This window comes from Cimex lectularius, unplaced genomic scaffold, assembly GCF_000648675.2.
Source record: "Cimex lectularius strain Harlan isolate CLEC.00 unplaced genomic scaffold, Clec_2.1 scaffold38, whole genome shotgun sequence".
In the NCBI taxonomy this organism is placed as follows: Eukaryota; Metazoa; Arthropoda; class Insecta; order Hemiptera; family Cimicidae; genus Cimex; species Cimex lectularius.
The window spans coordinates 1417584-1438705 of NW_019392638.1; the positions used below are offsets into that span (position 1 = coordinate 1417584).

A 21122-nucleotide genomic window follows, 5' to 3' on the forward strand; every position below is an offset into this window, starting at 1 on the left:
GATGTCGTTTACGTTAAAAACATTATCAAACGAAAGTGGGAGGCAAGATGGAATGTCTGTAGAGATAGTATGAAAGAAATTAAGCCATTTGTACATAAATGGCCAACTGAATAACATGAGAGAAAAGTACTTGTGATTCTCTCTAGATTGCGAATAGGTCACATCAGGCTCACATAATAAGCTTTTAATATGTATGTAAAGTGGAGAAAGTATCTTTCTGACTGTAAAACATATTTTGGTCGACTGTCGCACTTTGCAACTCTTTAGACAAAGGCTCAATCATTCCAGTGATTTAAAGGAATTACTGGGTCCCCAGTGTTTGTGTCATTTGCAATATTACAATGCATCTAGTAATTTTGTCGTTATTTTCCTAACAGCTTTAAGAGGGAGTTGTTAAACAGATTTATGTAGTTGTTACCATTACTGGGTTTCACTCATATATTTTGACTCTATGTCATCATCAGTAAAAAGCAAATGTTCAACAATTTTAGTATGAATGATATACTGTTTTCACCCACTCGCGGAATAACCAACACCACTAATTTTAAAGAGTTTTAGGAATTCTTTTCATATATGTTATGTACACTCTTTCCCTTTTGGTGAGATATGTTCGTTTGGTCTGAAGAGTGGTGATCCTGTTTGGTCGTTACCGATAATTTTGGTCTGCCTATGGTCTTACTGGATTGGTACGTCAGACGTGTTTCGGCATTTTGCCATCTTCAGTGGGTCTGGAACACGTTTGACTGACCGACCCAGCGAGGATAGGTGAACCAAAAGGACGAGAACAAATTACATTTTCTTTTTAAATTTTATGCGGTTTACAAGAGATCTTGTCATTTCAGCCTGAGTGAAGGGTTACCAATGCGCATCATTCAAGATAATTTATATTAAACAAACAGGAAGAATACAGTATTTACGACTATCCGCAATCATTGCATCCTTGTTATAAAGAAAACCGTAAATAAACCGTATTGCCTTAAAAAAAATATTTATATAAAAATATTTAAATTGTTGAAATTCAATTTTTAACTTTTTAAATAGAAAGTGCCGTCTATATAATAGAACAAATTGAACCTTTTTATCAAAGGTGTAACGGCGTGAAATCTATTGAAAGTTACGTGATTGGAACGGATGGAGACCCGTTGGCTGAACTCCGAAAAAAAATCCCCCAGTCGGCATGACAATGACAGTCGTAAAAGGGAAAATTTAAATTCTTTCGACAATTTTCATTCAACTACGTAATAGACTCGACGTTTTGAAAGAAGCTCAATTCCACAGTTCAGTAAAGAACTGTAAAAGTAGCTACTTTGAACAAGTAATAAAATAGTAAAAATTAAGTACCATATTTTAGACTTTATAAATCAAGATAATATTTAATTAACTCGTAAAAACATAATGTACCACCGCAGAAGCTAGTATAGTGAAAATACCGATAATGATAATGAAAACAGTAAACAAAACCACCAACATAAACAAAGAAGAATCTCTACAGGGATTAAAACTTAATTGGAAGGATAAGACTTTAATGAGAAAATATCCGATACCTATGAGATGAAAACAACAATATTGAACAAGTTAATTGATTTTTTACCAAAACTTTCATATACCCCACGAATAGAGAAGAACGAGGGAAAATCACGATCAAGGAAGGAACGTTTTGTTAGAACCACAAGGTCACAGTATTGCACAGGGGCAAAAGTTTTTGATCCCAAAATAAATTACTCAGAACACAAGAGCATGTACACCGATGTTCAATCAGCACAGACAATATGAAAGCAAAGACATTCGGTTCACTGAAAAATAAATCTCGCAATGGTGCAGAATTCTGAGTCCGAAATAATATCCATGCTATCATAGAACATCTTCAACGGATTAGAAAGAGAGGAACGAAACAATGGAAATCGATTTAATCTAAACGTGAGGATCAACCGTGATGAAACAAAGGAATGGCATTAGGGCAAAACTCAACGATCAATGAAGGAATACTCAGTTGTTATATAGATGGAACTAGGTTACCAGAAGGTCAAGAGGCAGGAGTTTTTATATCAAAATCAAGTATTTAGGACTGTCAAATCTAAGTTCAATCTGAACAGATTATGCAATGACCAAGACATATGGGAGTCAGGATCCCAGGACATGGGAATGAAAGGCAACGAAGAAAAGAAGAGGATGCCATTGCAAAAAAGGAATCTGTCACAAGGATAAGAATGTATCCATACTATCGATCATAGAAGGATTTAGGGGAGCTAAATTGTCAGATCACTGAACATTATATTTCGAAATACTGCTGGATAGGACATAATTGAGGAAAACGAAGGGACGTATATTCTTGCATAAGAAATCTGTCGCTCCGCTGGTTGGGCCCGAAACCTTCTTAGCAACCATAGAAATATATCATAGAAAATTTTAGAAAAATCGATGTGAGAATGGTGAAACGATGTAAATCATTCGAGGGATACAAGCAATGCAGGAATATCCTAACGAGATTTGAAAGGAAAGAAATTATAGAATACATGAAAGAAAGTCAGGATCATAATCGGTTTTTTGAAGGGCTGGTTTCAGCAACTGATAAAAATTAGCATCAACCAACAAAAAGTTTTTTTTTTAATTTTTCGAAAAGACACCCCAACAGAAAACTGTGATGCTATCTATACTTCCCCGCAGAAAAAGCGTTTTTTGGGTTTAGAAATATCCGCGTGGTATGATATAAACCCTTAAAACATTAATAAATAAAATATTAACTATTTAAAACTCCTATTGATTAGAAACTCTAATCGCTTGATAACAGAAAAAAGTCATGTAGATTATAGGGAAGAAACGCAATTTGACCTGAAATGAATTAATTAAGATATAATAGAACACTTTCCGTTTTCCTCTTAGATTCATTCAATCTGAGACTATAAGAAAATTTCCTTTAGTTCGACATTTTTGAGGTCAGAAGTAGTTCGGCTTTATGGTAGCCATTACCGAAGACCCTTACAGGGAGTTTTGTGTTGAGGGTCTTTGGGGTCTGAACGATCTATTGTTACTGAATTCCATATCCAGAGAACAGCGGAAAAAGTGTATAAAACATTTTATATTCTTCTAATAAAGGAAGTGGTGTTGTATGTTAGCTGTTTATAAATGGCCGGTTACCAACGTCGGATGACAAGAGTTTTATTGTGAAAGTACTTCTGACAGAATAGACCTTTTCCTGGTGATATGTCGTCAATTCCACCTAATATGACATATGGTGTTGTACTGACAGCAATTTCAATATTATTTACATCATATATTTATATCCGTTTTTAATGGCCTTAGTGGTTTGTCAAGATCAATAAACATTATTATGATCGATTTTAGTGAAAAACATTTCTGTCATTTCTCAATAAACACGCTTTCGACCTATTTTAAGGACACCATCAGGGAAAAACCATCTTAGCTATTCAATTAATTATTCTTTTTATCTAAAGTTTTTTGGTTGAGGTGAAAAATCATTGTCACGAGATGGATTCGAACTCACGACCTTCGGTCAATACGCCGCTGCACTAACCGCTTGAGCTATCGTGGCAAGTGATTAGAGCTGCGGCGTATAGAGCCGAAGGTCGTGGGTTCGAATCCCGCTCGTGACACTAATTTTTCATTTCAACCAATAAACTTAGATAAAAGAATAATTAATCTGATCAATTATATCCACTAAGGAAATATGAATTAAACTTATATGTCTACAGATTGACGTATTTAAGTATTTTTTACAGGCGATCTCAAATTTCCTTGAAGACCAACTCAGACATTACCAAGGACTGTGGATTTCCGAATATACTAAGCTCTTAGAACATTTAGGAAAATATCTCTTTTGACCTCTTCATTGGCAAAGTGTGTTATCAAAGTTTGCACCTTAAAATATAAGATTGAAGAAATTATCGCCTAGTTCTTCCTGTGGAAAGAGCGGAAGCTACTTGTACAGAATTGATAAGGAATAATTGAAGGGAACATTATTAGCACAGATTTGTGTAAAGTTTAACTCCGGGAAAAGTTTATGAGAGGCAAATGGATCGAAAAGTTCAAAAATGGGTTTAATAAATGGTTGATTATGGTGATAGGGGACAGGAATAAATGTGGCGGCCACAAAACCGCACCTCGACCTGAGTAGATGTTTTGTGCTCCATTTTTACGATAACTCACTGGCCAGTTTCAGATTGTTATTCTTGAGTTTGGGGGAGGGGGAAAACACATTTATTTTTCAAAACTATCGTAAACAACAGTTTTATAAAGACCGAACGATTAAAAATCCATTGTAACGGCCGTTAAATTCATTCAACTACGAGAAAGTTAAACAATTAGCCAGGCGTAAACTAAGAAGACCAGAGTAAGGCTGAATGGAAAAGCACTGTGGTGATATTGCGGTTGGAAATTGGTAGGTTTAGCAGTTTAAGCTACTTATAAAGTTATCTGAAGGTGGCCCAGTGGCTTTTGTACCTCATATCCTCCGTATAATTAATTGTCTTAAATGCCGGGAAATGTCGCTTCGGCACCTCGTTCGTATTTGTCTCAAAATCTCTTTGACGGTTTATACACAGGAGTGGTGGAAAAGTTTTGAAGATGTAAGTAGTTTGCGAAGTTGATCCCCAAATAGGTTCATTTGATCTCTCCTGGATATATCATATTATCGTCACACTGGCTGCTGATATTATTGTAAATTGACTTTTCACCAGATATTTTATCTTTAACTTAACCAAAAACATAATAAAATTTATAAATAATAAAAATAAATAAATTATCTATATACAGGGTGTTCGGATACTCGTGTTACAAACTTTGAAATAGATTCTGCATTCAAAATGGAACGAAAAAGTCCTAAACTCACTATGGTCCGAATCTCAACAGTGTCGGAGTTATCCCTCTTTTTCTGATTTTTTAAGATTTCACGACCTTGCTTCAAATAAACAATGGTAACTCCAAAAATTAAAGGTTTTCGAGAAATTCGCTGATACCCTTGAAAACTACGTTAAATTTCCAATAAGATGTGATAAATACTACACTTGCAAACGTTGGGAAAATAAGCGTTTTAGAAGCCAGATCTTTGAAAAATATTTTTCCAAGTTGAAAAATTAGTGCGGTGATTCTAAACTACTATTTTGAAACCTACAGATCAGCACATTTCAGAAAACGTACTCCATTAAATATACTTTTAGTGGTATAATTCCTATTTTAATTATTGTTTCCTAAGGTGAAGAAACTGATGAAGGAAAGGAAAACCCGTGGTCGACGGATTGTTAAGTAAAACCAAGGAAATGTTGAATGAATTTATTAAAAGTTTTTTTTAATTTGGTTTCGAAACCAAAGTAGTGCAACTGTTTCCTTATTTACCAACACAACTCCAACTTAATTAAATGATTATTGTATTATTATTCCCCGGAATAAAACAGTTTTAAGATTCAAAACGTTTTTAGGTATCACTGTCATAGCTTGTTAACGCAATAGCTATTTTTTCTTTTTCTTTAATCTTTCCACCATACCAATCCGTCGATCACGGTTTTTTTCCTTTCCTTCATCAATTTCTTCATCTTTGAAAAAAAAAATTTCTAAGTACTTGTTACTAAAACGATTATTTCACCAACGTTTACAAGTTTAGTATTTATCACATCTTATTGGAAATTTGACGTAGTTTTCAATGTATCAACGGATTTGTCCAAAACCTTTTAGTGTTAGACCATTGTTTATATGAAGCAAAGTCGTGAAATCTTAAAAAATCAGAAAAAGGGGAATACTGTTGAGATCCGGACTATAGTTAATTAGGACTTTTTGGTTCAATTTCGAATGCAGAATCGACTAGCAAAGTTTGTAACACGAGTAGCTGAACACCCTGTATATGTATATACATAATAAAATAATTCCCTTCGCCCATTATTCAATGTGATCAATAAAAACTACCATTTTATATCTAAAGGTATATTGTTTGCATAAAGAGAAATGAAAGCTGTTGAAAGTAATTGTCACAGTTTAATGAGGTATGTGACATAGATATGAAGAACTGTCCTGACGTTCACGACCGTAGTTATAAACGTCTCGGGATAATTTATTTTTTATCAAATTATAATCCTTATAAGGTATGAGAGGGATTAAAGGCAATTTCTTCCTTATTGTCTTGACTGGGGATGAGTAAAGTCAACATCAATCGGCGCCTAATGCCGGCATAATTGCACACTTCATTGTATCAGCAGTAAAATCTGAGAGGGTATTTATCCCGTTCTTAGCGGGAAATTTCTCCTTAAGAGAAAACAGAAGTACAAAATGGGACAATTACTTGCAATTTATGCTTTAATAAGCTTGCACTACTTACTCGTTAATTACTAGATACATTTAATCATACCTATAATTAATTATGTACCCATAATTATGTTTTATCCAAACTCCGCTTCTGCTTGTTGCTGTTTATTGCTTGTTTGTGTTTTTCTGCTGTGTATTTCCAGTGACACTATTCATAAATGTGTTTCTTTCAAGAAATCTTTCTTCTAGTCTTTGTTCCTTGTCTTGAGTTATGTTTTATTATTATCCCTTCCATTTATTTTCTGTGATTCTTCCTCCATAAATTAATTTCTGTAATACAGGAGGGTTTAGCGCCCAGCTACCCGATATCATATTCAAGTGGTCAAACTGCTATCTTAAAATATTATACATAATCGAAGTTTCATGGGCAATGCCGGGATTCGAACCCAGTACTGCTGGCATGGCAAATACGATTCGGCCCCCAGTTAATAAAAAACATGATTAAAAGTAAGTGAAAACGTTAGTGGACCGGATCAGAAGAGAAGCTTTCAAGAGCGCTGTCGGTAGGTGGCCCTCCGAGGGTCTGACTCGTAGAAGCATGGTCATCCTCACTCGATTATGGATAAGCCATCCGAGGTTGACACACGGACACTTACTTTAGGGCAAAGCCTGCGTATGTGTTCGGCATGCCGAGAAAAGTTGCTCGATGTGCCCCACTGATTGACGAATGCAATTCCTTGGTTCCATGTAAGAGCGTGTAGGAATGCCACCCGATATGAGAATCGTGCTTGAGCACGGAAGAGAGTAACTGTTCTGTTCACATTTTAGAGGAAATAGGGTTGTTTTATTGTATACAATTTTGCGTCCATGTCATGTGAATGAATTTATTAGCGTGAACGTGTAGCACTAGAGAGCCGATGGCGGAATATTGAGTATCCCAGTTAGGTTAATTGGATAATAGGTGTAAAGGTTCATGGAGAATATGGAGTACTAATTGAGTGGATGATATGTAAATAGGAAAGAATATGGTTTAAGAGTGAGTGAGAGTGTGAACGGATGTGAATGTGATGTGAATATGCGTTGGGTGCTGAAATGACCTGATGACGACACGCGGAGGCAATCTCGGTGGCTGGACGGATAAGTCAGAGGTCTTACCCCGGACTGCCAACACCCGAGGTGGGTGATTCTGGAGGCCGGCCGGTAATTTTTTGTAAATGCACATATGTATAATTATGTTCATTCATACGGATTTGAGCATATAAATCCAAATCAAAATTTGATATATGACTTCCCATATCGTGTAGTTGTTTTATTGTTTATTAATCCTTTTTGTGTGTCCCTGTTTCATTTTGGTAATACTGTTCGAAATCTGGGTTTCTTTCAAGAAATAATAATAAATTAATGAAATAATAATAATAAAATAATATAAATTCGAACGCGTTTTTCACGTTTTTAGCTTTCAGTCGAAGATCAAATTTTTTAATTGAATTTTTACCATTAGTCATAAATATGTGTATATATACATACTTGTTGTTCTGAGTAAAAGTAGTAAAAGAAACAGAGTAAAAAGGCCGATCTTTTACTTGCATATTATGCTAATTTAAACATTCGTTAAAATTCAAGTCAGTCGGAATTATGTGTAAAACGTTCGATCTGAATTTTTATAGTCACAGACTGCATTGTTTCCATTCCGATCAAACTTAAACTAGTTCGATAAAATCAAAGAACAAGAAATATCTCAACAATATCCGCTATCAGTAAACGTTCTTTGATAACATTGTTTTCAAAATAGATAATAATAGAAATGAACCCGCCGCACATTTCACTAGCTATGCATTCAATAGGGGCTGGCAACAAAAACTGCCTTTATGAGTCAACAAAGAAAAAATAGCATTTAAAATACTAAAAAAATGCTGATCATGATAAGAAAATTTTTGAAAAACCTCGATCAGATAAAGGATCTAAAAGATTTAACCAAAAGTATTTTTTAACCATGCATAATTTGCAAAAAAAATTTAAAAAAGTAATATTATTATTAAACTTATAATTTATTTGAAGTGATTATTTGAAAATTGTGAGATGCGGTCTGGTGTGACGTAAGTTTTAGAAAAACATTTTCTTTATCGTGCCAACGTTTCGATCTTTATTGAGATCATCTTCAGTGCCTGGGATTTAAAAACATTGTTTAAATTATACAAATACATGTAGGATGTGAAAAAAGTGAATTTATAGGCTAGAAATTTTAGGCTCAATCAAAGTATTTGTACTCACTCAAAGTGTTTGTTTTTGGGTAGATGTTTCATTTTTGTGTGTCGTGATGTGAGTGCCAGTGAGATATTGATATGTTTATATACGTTGAATTTTGAAGGAGTGGAGAAGGAAGTTGGGACAGAAAACATTTTTATATGAGGAGTCGGCTTTTTTGAGGTGAAAGGAGCCGACGATGGGAAAAACGTTGATAATGGTTCGGCCTGATTATCCTTTCAGGATTATATAGACAGGGATAATTAGGGAAAGAAAAGCTAAATTGTTGAAGAATTAGACTATGTAGAAATGTTTGATGTGAGGTATGTAATGATTATTTTATATGTTATATGTTCTGTGTGATGTGATGATGAAATATGCATGTTAATGATATTCAATTTGATTAATGATATTAGAGTTTACACGTGTCTGTTCTGTAATTTATGCTGTGCTTATCTCTGTTGATGTAAACCATTTCTAAAAAGTTACGTTTGTGTTTGTTTTGTTCTGTGTGTAATATTTTTGGATCATTGAAGTCGAAATTGTGTTGTGTTCAAAATGGTAGGTGACCAGTGCTAGGATTTTGTTTGGCTTTTTTGCAGTCATAGATATGTTGATTTACTCTCTTATCCAGATATTGGGATGTAATTCCAATGTAAGTTGCCGAACAGTTTAAACAATTGAATTTGTAAATTACTTATGATTTTTCCTTCTTGAAAGTAGGATAATAGGTCATCTTAAAAAAACAATCAGTTTTTTATTCACAACGTTTCGGATTTATTTTACTCCTTCCTAAGGTGAGTTAACGCAATGGGTAAAACATTGGTCGTCAGTCATTAATATTTTATAACAGTTTATTTAAAAAAAACAGCCAGTGTGGTACATATTTAAGTCTTTCAGACTCCGAACGAACGTTTTAAATTACGTTTATTTGTAGTGTTTACAGTTAGTTTGTAGTCGGATAATGAAAATGAGTGAAGGATACCTCTTTGAGTCCGCTGATATCCGCTGGCCAAGTACTATCACTCAACTTAGTAATAATTATCTTCCAGACGACTTTGAACCACGGAAAATGATGGTTTCGTAAAATTCCAGTTCCGAAAAATTTTCCATAGGAAAAGAACGTGTTTTCTTATACTCGACACCCCTTCCAGTAGAAAACGTAATTTGTTTCAAATGAGTGTGACTAATGTACATTTTCCTTAAGAAAGTGTGGAAAAACGTTTTAGAGCCGTTTTCACAAACACTATATTCATCGCCTGTGCTCTTAGTTTACTTTGCACTTCTTCAACACCGTTTACTTTATTCCGTCTTGCATACTTAGCACTTTTTTTAAACTCATTTTCCCTTATAAGCATTATTTTACCACTTCCTTGGACTTTTCGGATGTGTATTATTCAAACACACAGAGCACTGTTAAAACATCACAAACTTACACTTCTCGAATTTTGGCAACCCTTGCAAAAATCACAAAAGAGGCCGGCTTCACGCATCCGGAATAAAATTCCTTGGTTTTTATAAGCAAACCAGGAAAAGTACCTATTCAAAATTCCAATAGCCAATTCATGTAGAGTGGATTCCATTGAAGATAAGTAGTTGGTAATTATTCAAATACGCTGATGTAATGTTTAATTTCCTACCGTAATTTTTCTAAACATTTTTATTACGAGAAAAACTCACACTTTTAATCAATTTTTTTTATAAAAGTCTAAATGATTTTGCAAGAAATTTCATTCAAGGGGAGGCTGAGTAGGAGGGATCACCAATTTTAATTAAATTTGTCCGGTGATAATAGGTCAAAAATAATTATGCACGCGTCTACGTTCCTCCTTGCCGAAAGACACTACGAGTCTCAAAAACATTTTAAGTAAATTAAATACTTTTTATGTTTTTCTGCCTTCTTTGCTTTTCAAGGTTATATCAATCGAGTGGTTTGATTTTTACGTACTATGAGAAAATAATAAGAACAATCGTATTAATGAGATTAGATTGCAAGGTCACAGGATTATTTATTTATTTTTTTAAGAGCAGAGGTCATGTCAACCCTCGGGTGCCTGTGTTTTTGAAAAAAGCCCATTTGTAAGTATATCGGATTCGAATGAAGGGCCGCTGGATTCGAACCCAGGACCTTTACCTTACAGTGATGAGCGCCGTGTCAACGCCTAAACCGTAGCGGCCACCTACGCCCTCACAGGATTATTGTTAAATGATTGCCAATTAAACTATATCAGTACATTAATTTCACAGTACGGCTAGCAATCCTTCCTTCTGTATACCTCAACCGTGTTCTATTTGAATTATTCTCCTGTACATGTACCTGTGCTCCAAACAATCATTATCAATTTGGTAGTAAATTGTACTGGTTCTAGCTTCGAATTGCTTAAAAAATTTAAAAGTTACATCTCTGATGTATTCCGGTACTATCAATTGTGCAATTCCGATATGCATGTATCGGAGCGCGTCTGTCGTAATGCTCAGAAACTTGTTCTGCACCACCTGCAGCCTTGCAGACTCTAGCAGGGGCACGCATACAGGAGCATACCTTACCTTGTACAGGAGTTTACTAGCTGGTCTCAGAGTGGACTGGAAACAGAGCGGAGGAAAATATACTCGGGTAGCCGCTTTGCCCTTGTCCACTTCATCTAATGAAGTAATTCATGTTAATACATGGGGTGTAAATGTGAGTAACAATATCACACAAAATATTTGACCGAATCAGACTACGACACAGGTACGTCTTCAATTTGGTTCTTGTTTTACAGTAACGGCCGACGCTTGCTGAAAACTTGCCTTCGTTTTATTGTGCTTAATTTTCATTTTTTAACATTATGCAGCGCATTGCGTTGTCCAACTTGTTCGATAGTGTATCTATCCTCCAAGAAGACGAGTAGTGTTTAACGATATCGTCAGTGTAAAGAGCCATTTTTACGTATTTAGGTATTTTGTTTAAATCTACAAAGAACAGGATGGGTCCTAGGATAGATCCTTGAAGGACAACAGTTACCATGACGCTCGGTTGGGAAAGAGATGATCGAAAGAAAACTCGGAATTGTCTGGATAAGAGATAGGAGTGGACTATTTTTATTATGTGGGGGGAAGCTATCATCATCCCGCTGATAATACCATCTTCTTAGGTCATTAAAGTAATATACTAATAAGAAACGTTTATTACAAATATAAACTTTATACTGTTCATTCTAACGAATAAACACTCAAATTTTTTGACACTTTTTGTTGACAAATTGACGAAAAACTGAAAACATTGAGATGTTTGAATGACAAAATTTTAAAATATCCTGTTTCTGGACATATATATTATGACTTAATGAGGCAATTTGTGTCTAGTTGGTTATTTTCTTAAACACACATTAATTGCATCTATGGTGCAAATGATGATGATGGCAATTTTTGAAAACGCAGATTTTTCCCCCTGTTGGATTTATTCTAACCAAATTTCTATGGTTTAAAAACAAATATAAATACACTATTTATTTAGGAAATGTTTTTAATATCACTAAAGGTATTACATTTTACCATCTTACATTAAATTTTAGGTTTTTTATAAATTAAATTATTAAATAGTTCAATTAGATATTTTCTTCTACTGGAACTTCGTTTCATACTTCTTGCTGTACTCGCCCTTCGGGTCGTACTTGCTCTTGAGCCGCGCCCAGTCGCGGGGTCTGTTCTTGCTCAGGTGCCTGATGACCTTTTCCGTCTGGGTCTTCTGGTTGTCACTGCACTTGGTGCATCCGGTAGCGAGAGCGTCTGGCAACGTTTCTAACAACAAAATTTAATATTTAAATAACATACCGTTACATTATATTTACTTTTGGATGGATCAAATGTCAAAGTAAAACAATATCCGAGGTTTAATGACTATTGATCATCTCTAGTCCCTCTAATTTTATTGTTTGTTATCTGACAGGCATTAATTCATGTTAAACTTGTGTTCCACAACTCAAAACGGCAGGAACAACCGGAACTAGAAATGAGTATTGTTCAAGTACTCAGTTTTCCCTTAGTCAATAATCATTAGTAAAGAGAGCATTTGAATTGTTTGTTACACATGGTCGAATTTAAAACTGCAAAATAACTTATTGGGCAAAATAAATGCATTGTATAGATCGTCTTGGCTTCAAACCCTCACCTGGTCGTTATTTCAAGTTAACAAAAAGGAAGTTAATGCATTCTACTTTTTCAAATGCAGAATCTCTCGAACTTTGCCCACACATACATATATGCAAAAGTATGAAAATCGTGCTGAAAACACAAAAGTTATTTTCTCGCTGGCCTTCACAAGGCGGCTAACAGAAGTTTCAACGAAGCCGATCCAGCTGGAATAAATTAATCTTGTCCTCAGGTGCTTGTACTTGACAAGTTCTATAATGTTAGGATGATGCTTTTTGTATTATTAAGCATTTAATTTCTATTAAATTTATTTATAATAGTCCACTGGAAATCGTTTTTTGAACCTGTGACTCTGGTAAGAAAACACTCCATTATTTACTTAAATAAAGAAAATAAGTCAGGGAAGAAAATGAGCGAACGAGAGTAAATTGGAGAAAAACTTTCCCTTCCGTCGTCGTAATTAAGGGCCAAGGGTTGGCTAAAGTCGTTATAACAATCACAACATTATGACATTCGTGGCTAATTTGATTATCCTTTCAACCTTTCCGAACGAACAACGCTGTGAATTTTTCTTTTTTTGTACAATTGAAATAGAACCATCTTTCATGGGTGTTTAAATTACACTTTTTCTCAAATAAATTTATATATGTTGCTTATACAATAAAGTGCTGAATAATGCAACATATTATATTTTATCAACATTGTAAACGCACAAATTGTATTGTTTGGAGTGGAAAGTGATTTATTAGCGTGAATGGGAGGTTTAAAACCGCCCCGAGGAATATCGAGTACTATTTGGTGCATGTGTTGTCAGGAGAGTGAAAATAATTTATTAGCGTGAATGAGGGTTAAACCCGCCCCGAGGAATATCGAGTACTTTGGAGGAGTGAATATGACCAGATTTGTCTTGTTATGGGAGGTGAAAGGATACCGGATCGTGGTATTCCGACGACAACGGAAATGCGCTCGGGCTATCTGGGGTGTCGAGGCGTATTTTCTGCGGTTTGTCTGCCAGCTCTTCACCGTGGCATTTTCTGAGGGTTTCTTTTCGCAGTGTCAGGGTGTTTTCAGAAGTGTGAAAATCTTTATGTGTTTTCTGTTTGCGTTATATGTAGTTTCTGAGGTAACTACAAAAATAAAAACCCTGTTCTGCGGTCTTCTTGGCAGTATCTGCACGGTGTACTACAAGAGATTAGCAAGTTAAGAAAACAAGATACAAAATAGGAGAGTTAGTGACAAAGAATCACGAGAAAAACTACATTTTCTGTTTACAGCACAGAGACTCAATTAAAGTTTTCGTGCGTGTTTTAGTAAATTTCTCATCTAAACTAACCCTAATTAATTATATTAAAGTAAGAATTCTTATTATTGTTAAAATACGTTTCTAACGTTTCCTCATACAAGAAAAAAATAGAATTTATCATTAGCGTAGATTCGCGTGTTACGGCACCATTGAAACAAAGGACTTTCCAGATTTAGATTCGTGTTAAAGTATAGTTCAAGTATTTTCGTCCGCCACCGATTGTTTAAGTTGGATTTAAGGAAATTGTTTAAGCTGACGAATGGGTTAAATCGAGGTCATTGGCGGCCAACTAATGGAACGCTTGTATTGGAAAGTAATTAGCTTAACGATCTTTTAATTGACATCAGTAGCAATTTGATTTGATACGTGATAGATCGTATTTTACTATTTGTAATTTGGAAATTCGTATGTGATTTTTCATTAGTTGATTAAGTACAGAATACTTATACTGTTAAATAAATATTTTCTGTATATGGGTGTTGGTGAGAGATTGTGTGTGTGTGGAGAGGGAGGGAGAGAGAGAGAGAGAGGATGAATGAAGAGAGATTTCGAAGACCTGAGAGAGAGAGAGGAGTAGGTCAATGTTGACGATTTTTAAATTACAATTATACATATATATGAGTTTGCATGACATAGATGAAAGTAATGGGACATCTTTGACATTTTCCCGACATCACACGACACATGAACAAAGTTGAGTGGTCCAGGCTACCATCCCCATCTTCTTAGCAGTCGTCCAACGTATTTTCTTTTCCAAATAGCTTTTACGTCATGTTGAAAACAATTATTTAACTTTGATGAAGAGAGAGAATGAGAAATAAACTGATAGAGTGATGATAGTGTATGAGAAGGATAAAGCGAGGGGCTACGCCCTAACCCTAACAGATTATATATTAACATCACGCTATTTTGTTTTCTGAGTGATGATGGATTAATTCTCAGTGGGACAAATTCAGCCATTTAAATCAGTGTTCATTGCTTTACTTTGCAAGATTTATGTCGGCTCTTTACTTTATCTGAACTAATTTTAAATCGTTAAGTGAGAAAAGGATCGTTCAGCCGGCATGAGCGATTAATTTCTCCGCTGTCCGGATGGGTTATGCAAGCGTAGAAAGTGTTTTTGTTCCGGATTTACCTTGAATAAGATGTCCCACGACGCCTACGATTTAAGAGAAAAAAAGGAACATGTGAAATTAAATCGATATTACAAAATCCGTTTTGAAAGTATTACGAAAGGGGTCGAGCCGGGGGTTCTTTGGACCGGTTCGTTAGTCCATTCCTATCCAGGTGAATAAAGTAAGTCCAGTTTCTTTGATCAGGGTTTCGAAGATTACGTTGAACACAATTATCGGTTGACACAAAGGGCAGGAGGAGAAAGCGGAAAGAGAGAGAAAGTGGTTCGAGGAAGTATCCTTCCTTCCCAGTTAGCATGTTAACTAGACGATTATCTTTTACCTTTTTTTCTTTCTTAAAACCTTCCGATCTCATTTCCCAATAGAAAATCAATAAAAATCAATTCTACACGTTGAACTGGTTTTGCATGGAGACATTTTTTATTCGAACACGAGGCGATAATTATTTTTTTGAAAGACGACAACCATGACATGGTTACATCGACTCTACACATACCAGTTGCAATTTGATTTAATGTGTTTTTTCCAGGCATAGATTTCCTCACCGACCTGAACATAAGGTTGTAAAAAAATTAGTAAAATCTCACAAATCAATTTTAAAACGAGAAAGATACCGAATCTATTAATTTAGCATTAAAACATAACAAAATCACCTTAAAAATTATGATGAGCTCAGCTAAGCAGCAATTCATTGAAACAAACAGTAGTTTAAAAGTGAAAACCTCGATCTTAAAGTTTAATTATCAATTTTTATAGCTTATTAATTCTTCTATTTTTAATTAACATTATTGTACAATTTTGATCGAATAGGATATTGCTGTTTGGGTTTGTGAATTTATCTTATGTATATAAAAACTATCGTATCAGATACTTCTTGTCACATTTGACTCATTATTTATGCTTATTAAATGATTTATTTTTTTAACAACGTATTATTATTATTGTACAATTTTGGTCGAATAGGATATTGCTGTTTCGGTTTGTGAATTTATCTTATGAATATAAAAACTATCTTATTCAGACCCTTCTTGTCACATTCACTCCTTTTTTTTATGCTTATTGTTTTATTTTTTAACTAACATAATTGTTGTTCAATTTTGGTCGAACAGGAAATTGCTGTTTTGTTTTATGATTTTATCATATGTGTATAAAAACTGTCGTATTCAGACTCTTCTTGCCATATTTGACTCATTTTTTATTCTTATTAATTGTTTTATTTGTTAACAACTATTATTATTGTACAATTTTGATCGACTAGGATATTGCTTTTGGTTTTATGATTTTATCTTACGTGTATAAAAATTATCGTATTCAGACCCTTTTGGCTATATTTGACTCATTTTTTATTCTTATTAATTGTTATTTTTTAACAACTATTATTATTGTACAATTTTGATCGAATAGGATAGTGCTGTTTTGTTTTATGATTTTATCTTATGTGTATAAAAATTATCGTATTCAGGCCCTTTTGGTTATATTTGATCATTTTTTATTCTTATTAATTGTTTTATTTTTTAACAACTATTATTATTATACAATTTTGATCGACTAGGATATTGCTTTTGGTTTTATGATTTTATTTACGTGTATAAAAATTATCGTATTCACACCCTTTTGGCTATATTTGACTCATTTTTTATTCTTATTAATTGTTTTATTTTTTAACAACTATTATTATTGTACAATTTTGATCGAATAGGATATTGCTGTTTTGTTTTATGATTTTATCTTATGTATGTAAAAACTATCGTATTCAGACCATTCTGGCCATATTTGACTCATGTTTTATGCTTATTAAGTGTTTTATTTTTTAACTAACATAATTGTTGTTCAATTTTGGTCGAACAGAAAATTGCGGTTTTGTTGTATGATTTTATCTTGAGTGTATAAAAACTATTGTATTCTGACGCTTCTTATCATATTTAACTCAGATGTTATAGCGTGTTAATGTTCTATTTTTTAGCTTACATAATTATTGTAAAATTTGTTGGAACAGGATATTGCTGTTTTGTTTTATGTGTTTACCTTATGGCTGACGGTTAAATTAATGTTGTCCTTTCTTTTTCTCCTCACTTCCTAATGTAATTAACAAAGAATGGAGTTACTTCGTTGCTAATGACACAAATCCAATTCATCTAGGGAAACAAAATCGAATGAACGATTGCAGCGAATTCGGGCCAAGGGCATGCCACCCAAATCTTTATTAAAAAGGTTTTTTTTCTCAATTGTTGGCTAAAATGCATAGTAAAAGGCTTAAAAGTTCTTTAGGATATTGTGATCATTCGCAATGTTTTGACCTCGCCAATTCTCTCTGGAATTGATGGCGATCGATTGCTTTCGAGATCTTTCCGATAAACGGAGCCTATGACTCTTCAAAGGCTGACCGGTTTTTTTCCCCATTTCCCCGGCAATAGAATATCAAGGGCTTTATCTGCCGATCCGTTGGCACTAGGCAGAAAGCAGATACGAGAGACACTGAAAATTGCTTCTTCAATATGAAGGTTCAACACTGGACACTTTTCTTTTAAACTATTCTTTTAAAGCCTAACGAGTTTCCTTTATCTATCGGTTCGTTCATTCAAGAAACACCTGAATTTGACACAAAAATTTAATGAATTCCATACTATCGGTGAGAAAAAAATCCAATACCCATCTGAACGTATAAAAAAATTACAACTAATTCAACCATTTATTCCAGGTTAAATAGAATCTAGGGTAAATAGAACATGTTACTTTCCAGTCCTAGTAACCTAGCGAAAAACGAAATGAACTTCAAACTTTTTCCATTAAACAATACCAAACGTTTTAATAATTAAAAAAAGAAATCCTACTGGGCTAACATTTTAAACAATTTTCTTCGAACGTATACAAACTTTGTAAAGTACTATAATTACTGATAAATTAATTAAATAATCACTTTTTTATTTAATAAATTAAAGGTTAATGAAATTTTTAATAACCTGGTAAAACGTTGATACCGTTTTTAGCAATAGCGCCAGATAATCTATGACTAATACAAGATTAGATCAATTAGAGAACGATCAACTTCGAAATTCAAACTTTACTTTTTATTCAATAGGAACTTAGAAGGTTTATTAGTTTAAAAAAAACGATGAGTGATATCACTCTTAAAACAACCGTAAAAATTCATGACTTTTTGCGATAGTTTTTATTTCCTTTAATAAAAATTATGAAATCCATTAATAATTAATTTTTACGAGCTAATTTGTTTATGTGCTTATCATCATATCAGCACTCATGTCCTTGGCATAGCAAGAGCAACAATCATAGTAACGTTATGTAAGGTATTGGTTGATATGAAAATGCTCGAGTCACGAACGGGATTCGAACCCACGACCTTCGGCTAAATACGACGCTGCTCTACCACTTGAGCTATCGTGACTTCGATCCACTCGGACACCAACTTTCCATCTCAACCTACAACCTTTCGAATTTTTCCTCTTTTTTCAAAAGAATTCGAATTAATTCCAATTTGTCGCCGAGAATCGATTCCTGATTACATTACATTTGATAAATGGCAAAAAGGAGGGAAATTTGGAAAGGTAGGTTGAGATGGGAAGTTGGTGCCTAGTGGATCGAAATCACGATAGCTCAAGTGGTAGATGAACGGCGTATTTAGCTGAAGGTCGTGGGTTCGAATCCCCCTCGTGACACTAGCTTTTTCATATCAACCAATACTTAACATAAAGATTAATTAATTGAAAGAAGTTATATGGTCAATCGGACCACGAAATATAATGGACTTCATATTAAAGCTTGATTTTAAGATTAATTTATTGTAATATGTGACAATTAACCTGGGAAATATTTAAAAATGTGTATACAAAAATAAAAAACCCGTAATCTTAAAAATAAGCACAGCCAAATATGAAAGATGGCGATTTTATTTACCAAAAAACCCGTAAAATATTGTCAGGCAAAGTGGAAAACTTGTCTAAAAGATCAGTACTTTCAAACTGCATAATGTTAAACTTTATCGTTTAGTTGAAATCATAGACTAATGTATTAACTAACTGCACAGGTCCATTAATATTTAGAACAGAATTATAGGAGTGGTCAATAACTAATAGTCAATTGGTGTGTTGGTGTACCCTCATCAACATTCCATGTATAGTAACAATTATTTTAGTCTCCAAATCAAGAAACTAGTACTGCAGCAAATAAAATGAAATGGACACTTATACACATAATACAAACAATAACATACATTTGGAATATTTGGGATGGGGGTGGAAATTTGCAATACATCTTTTTTTAATGGGAACTTTGGAGTTGTTCAAAGTCCATTACTTAAAAGAATGATAAAACCTGAATAGAACTATTTAATCGTTACATGTTTTTAACAAGACAAACTTTTATAGTATGTTTACCCCCTGTTAAATTAAAAGTGCATGAAATTTGGTTCAAACTTTTTGAATTTTTGGTGGCTGTGTAAGTTGGTACAAGAAAACAGACGAAATTGGATATAAAATAGCCTAAACAATAACAAATGTGAAACTTACTTTTGAGCTCTCTTCCTTCGTTCGTGCAGTTGCCCTCCTCCATGAGGCACTTGATGTACTGTGTTAGGATCCTGTCATTTGATAGAATCTTATCCACGTCTATGTTGTCGTACTTTGAGGTGTAGACCTCGGCCGAAAGAACGGCCCCAAATAGGCAGAGGAGGATTACGGCGAGTTTCATTGTGGTAACTGACTTCTTTAGCCGTGGCTTCTGCCGTCCCTCACGTTTTATACTTGGACGCCCCACTCGGGGAAAGCGACCATGGACCCCTTACGTCATCCTACAACATTTATCCTTCTTGCGACTTGCTTAAACAAACCATTTTTTACCTCTTACTGATGATAAACACGATGGGAGGCCAGCTAAGATCACCTTTCGATTTCACTTCTAATCGTTCCAAGAATTTGTTTATTTGTTTATTTTAAGCATAGGGACAAAGCATCTGATATAGTCTTTGTTTTAATTGAAACTTTAGCCTCAACCTTGGTTGAATAAATTAAATCGGAAAAAGAAATCACAAAATTTTTAGGGAATTTATTAGGCTGTAAAGAACAAAAAAGAAAAGAAAAATAAATATATATTATTCTAAATATTTATCATCTTTTTCGACAGATTTTCCTCATGGACTATGACATCTCTTCTTGAGATCTGTGGGTGATAATGCTGTAGATTGGTCGGCTCCGATTATTTTGGTCCGCCTATATCAGTGTTATGGTCTTTCTGATGCGTTTCGGCATATCTTAATCTTCATTGGTAATGTTGGATATATTCGTAAGTACAAAAATGAAAAAATAACGTGCAGCAGTAGGTGAAATAGGGTGAGGATAGGCAGACCAAAATGTTCGGAACTACCTAGCTGCAGATTATTATTATTTTTTTATTATTAGCACTAAGATCAAAAAGTAGACTGTCAAATTTTTAATGAGCCAGCAATCCTATCAATCCTAGTTTGTAAAGTCAGTTATTTGTTCCTTTTTTCCGATTCGTTTCTAGATTACGCTTTTATGCCTTGTTCTCGGTGGTTGACATGTCATACATATCAAAAAAGTTGGGTTTTTGCCATCATAAGCGGAGTTCTGTGGGTTATCATACTTTTCAAACTAACATAAAAAAAGAGTGCTTGAAACTTGTACACTGAAAGGGGGGAAAAACCAAAACCGTTTGAGACACCAAAACAGCGAGACTAGACATACCTAAAGATCAAAAACGATCAAGCTAAAAAAAAATTCATATCAGATTTCAGATTCATTTGCAATAATTTTTTAACAATGTTCTCCAAGCTTGGAAAAAGCCCGGTATTCTGAAGGAGATTGGTCAGGATCGGTATAGAATTTCAGCATTTCATAGCCAAGTTCTATTTTTATTTCTTCACTGCCTGTGTTGAAACATAAAAAGCGCGATCATGCTATATGATAGGTACTGCCACCAATGAAATTTCTTTTTAACAAACGTTTAACGCATTTGGTCAATTTGTTGACAATACTTTGTTGAATTGTTTGTTTTCCTACTCGGTAGAAAAAAAAATTTATGAAGATTAC

The 21122-nt window shown here is 34.2% G+C and overlaps 2 protein-coding genes across 5 annotated transcripts in view; one reads left to right on the forward strand and one right to left on the reverse strand.

The window, feature by feature from the left end:
* The window catches only part of LOC106670026, a 256597-nt gene that overhangs the window by 158276 nt on the left and 77199 nt on the right, over nucleotides 1–21122 (forward strand). Inside the window, exon 1 of one of the 4 annotated variants that reach the window (XM_024227867.1) lies at nucleotides 20215–20355. The exons of the other annotated variants lie outside the window; for them this stretch is intronic. The gene's annotated coding sequence lies outside the window, so the exon portion shown is untranslated. Of the gene's footprint in view, nucleotides 1–20214; nucleotides 20356–21122 lie in introns of those variants that run through there. 4 annotated transcript variants of the gene reach the window in all.
* Nucleotides 11981–19798, reverse strand: LOC106670027 (ejaculatory bulb-specific protein 3-like). Its single transcript, XM_014400007.2, has 2 exons — nucleotides 19584–19798; nucleotides 11981–12273 (listed from the first exon to the last, which is right to left on the reverse strand). The coding sequence occupies exons 1-2, from the start codon at nucleotides 19762–19764 to the stop codon at nucleotides 12095–12097; spliced, it is 360 nt and encodes a 119-aa protein (XP_014255493.1). The 5' UTR covers nucleotides 19765–19798; the 3' UTR covers nucleotides 11981–12094.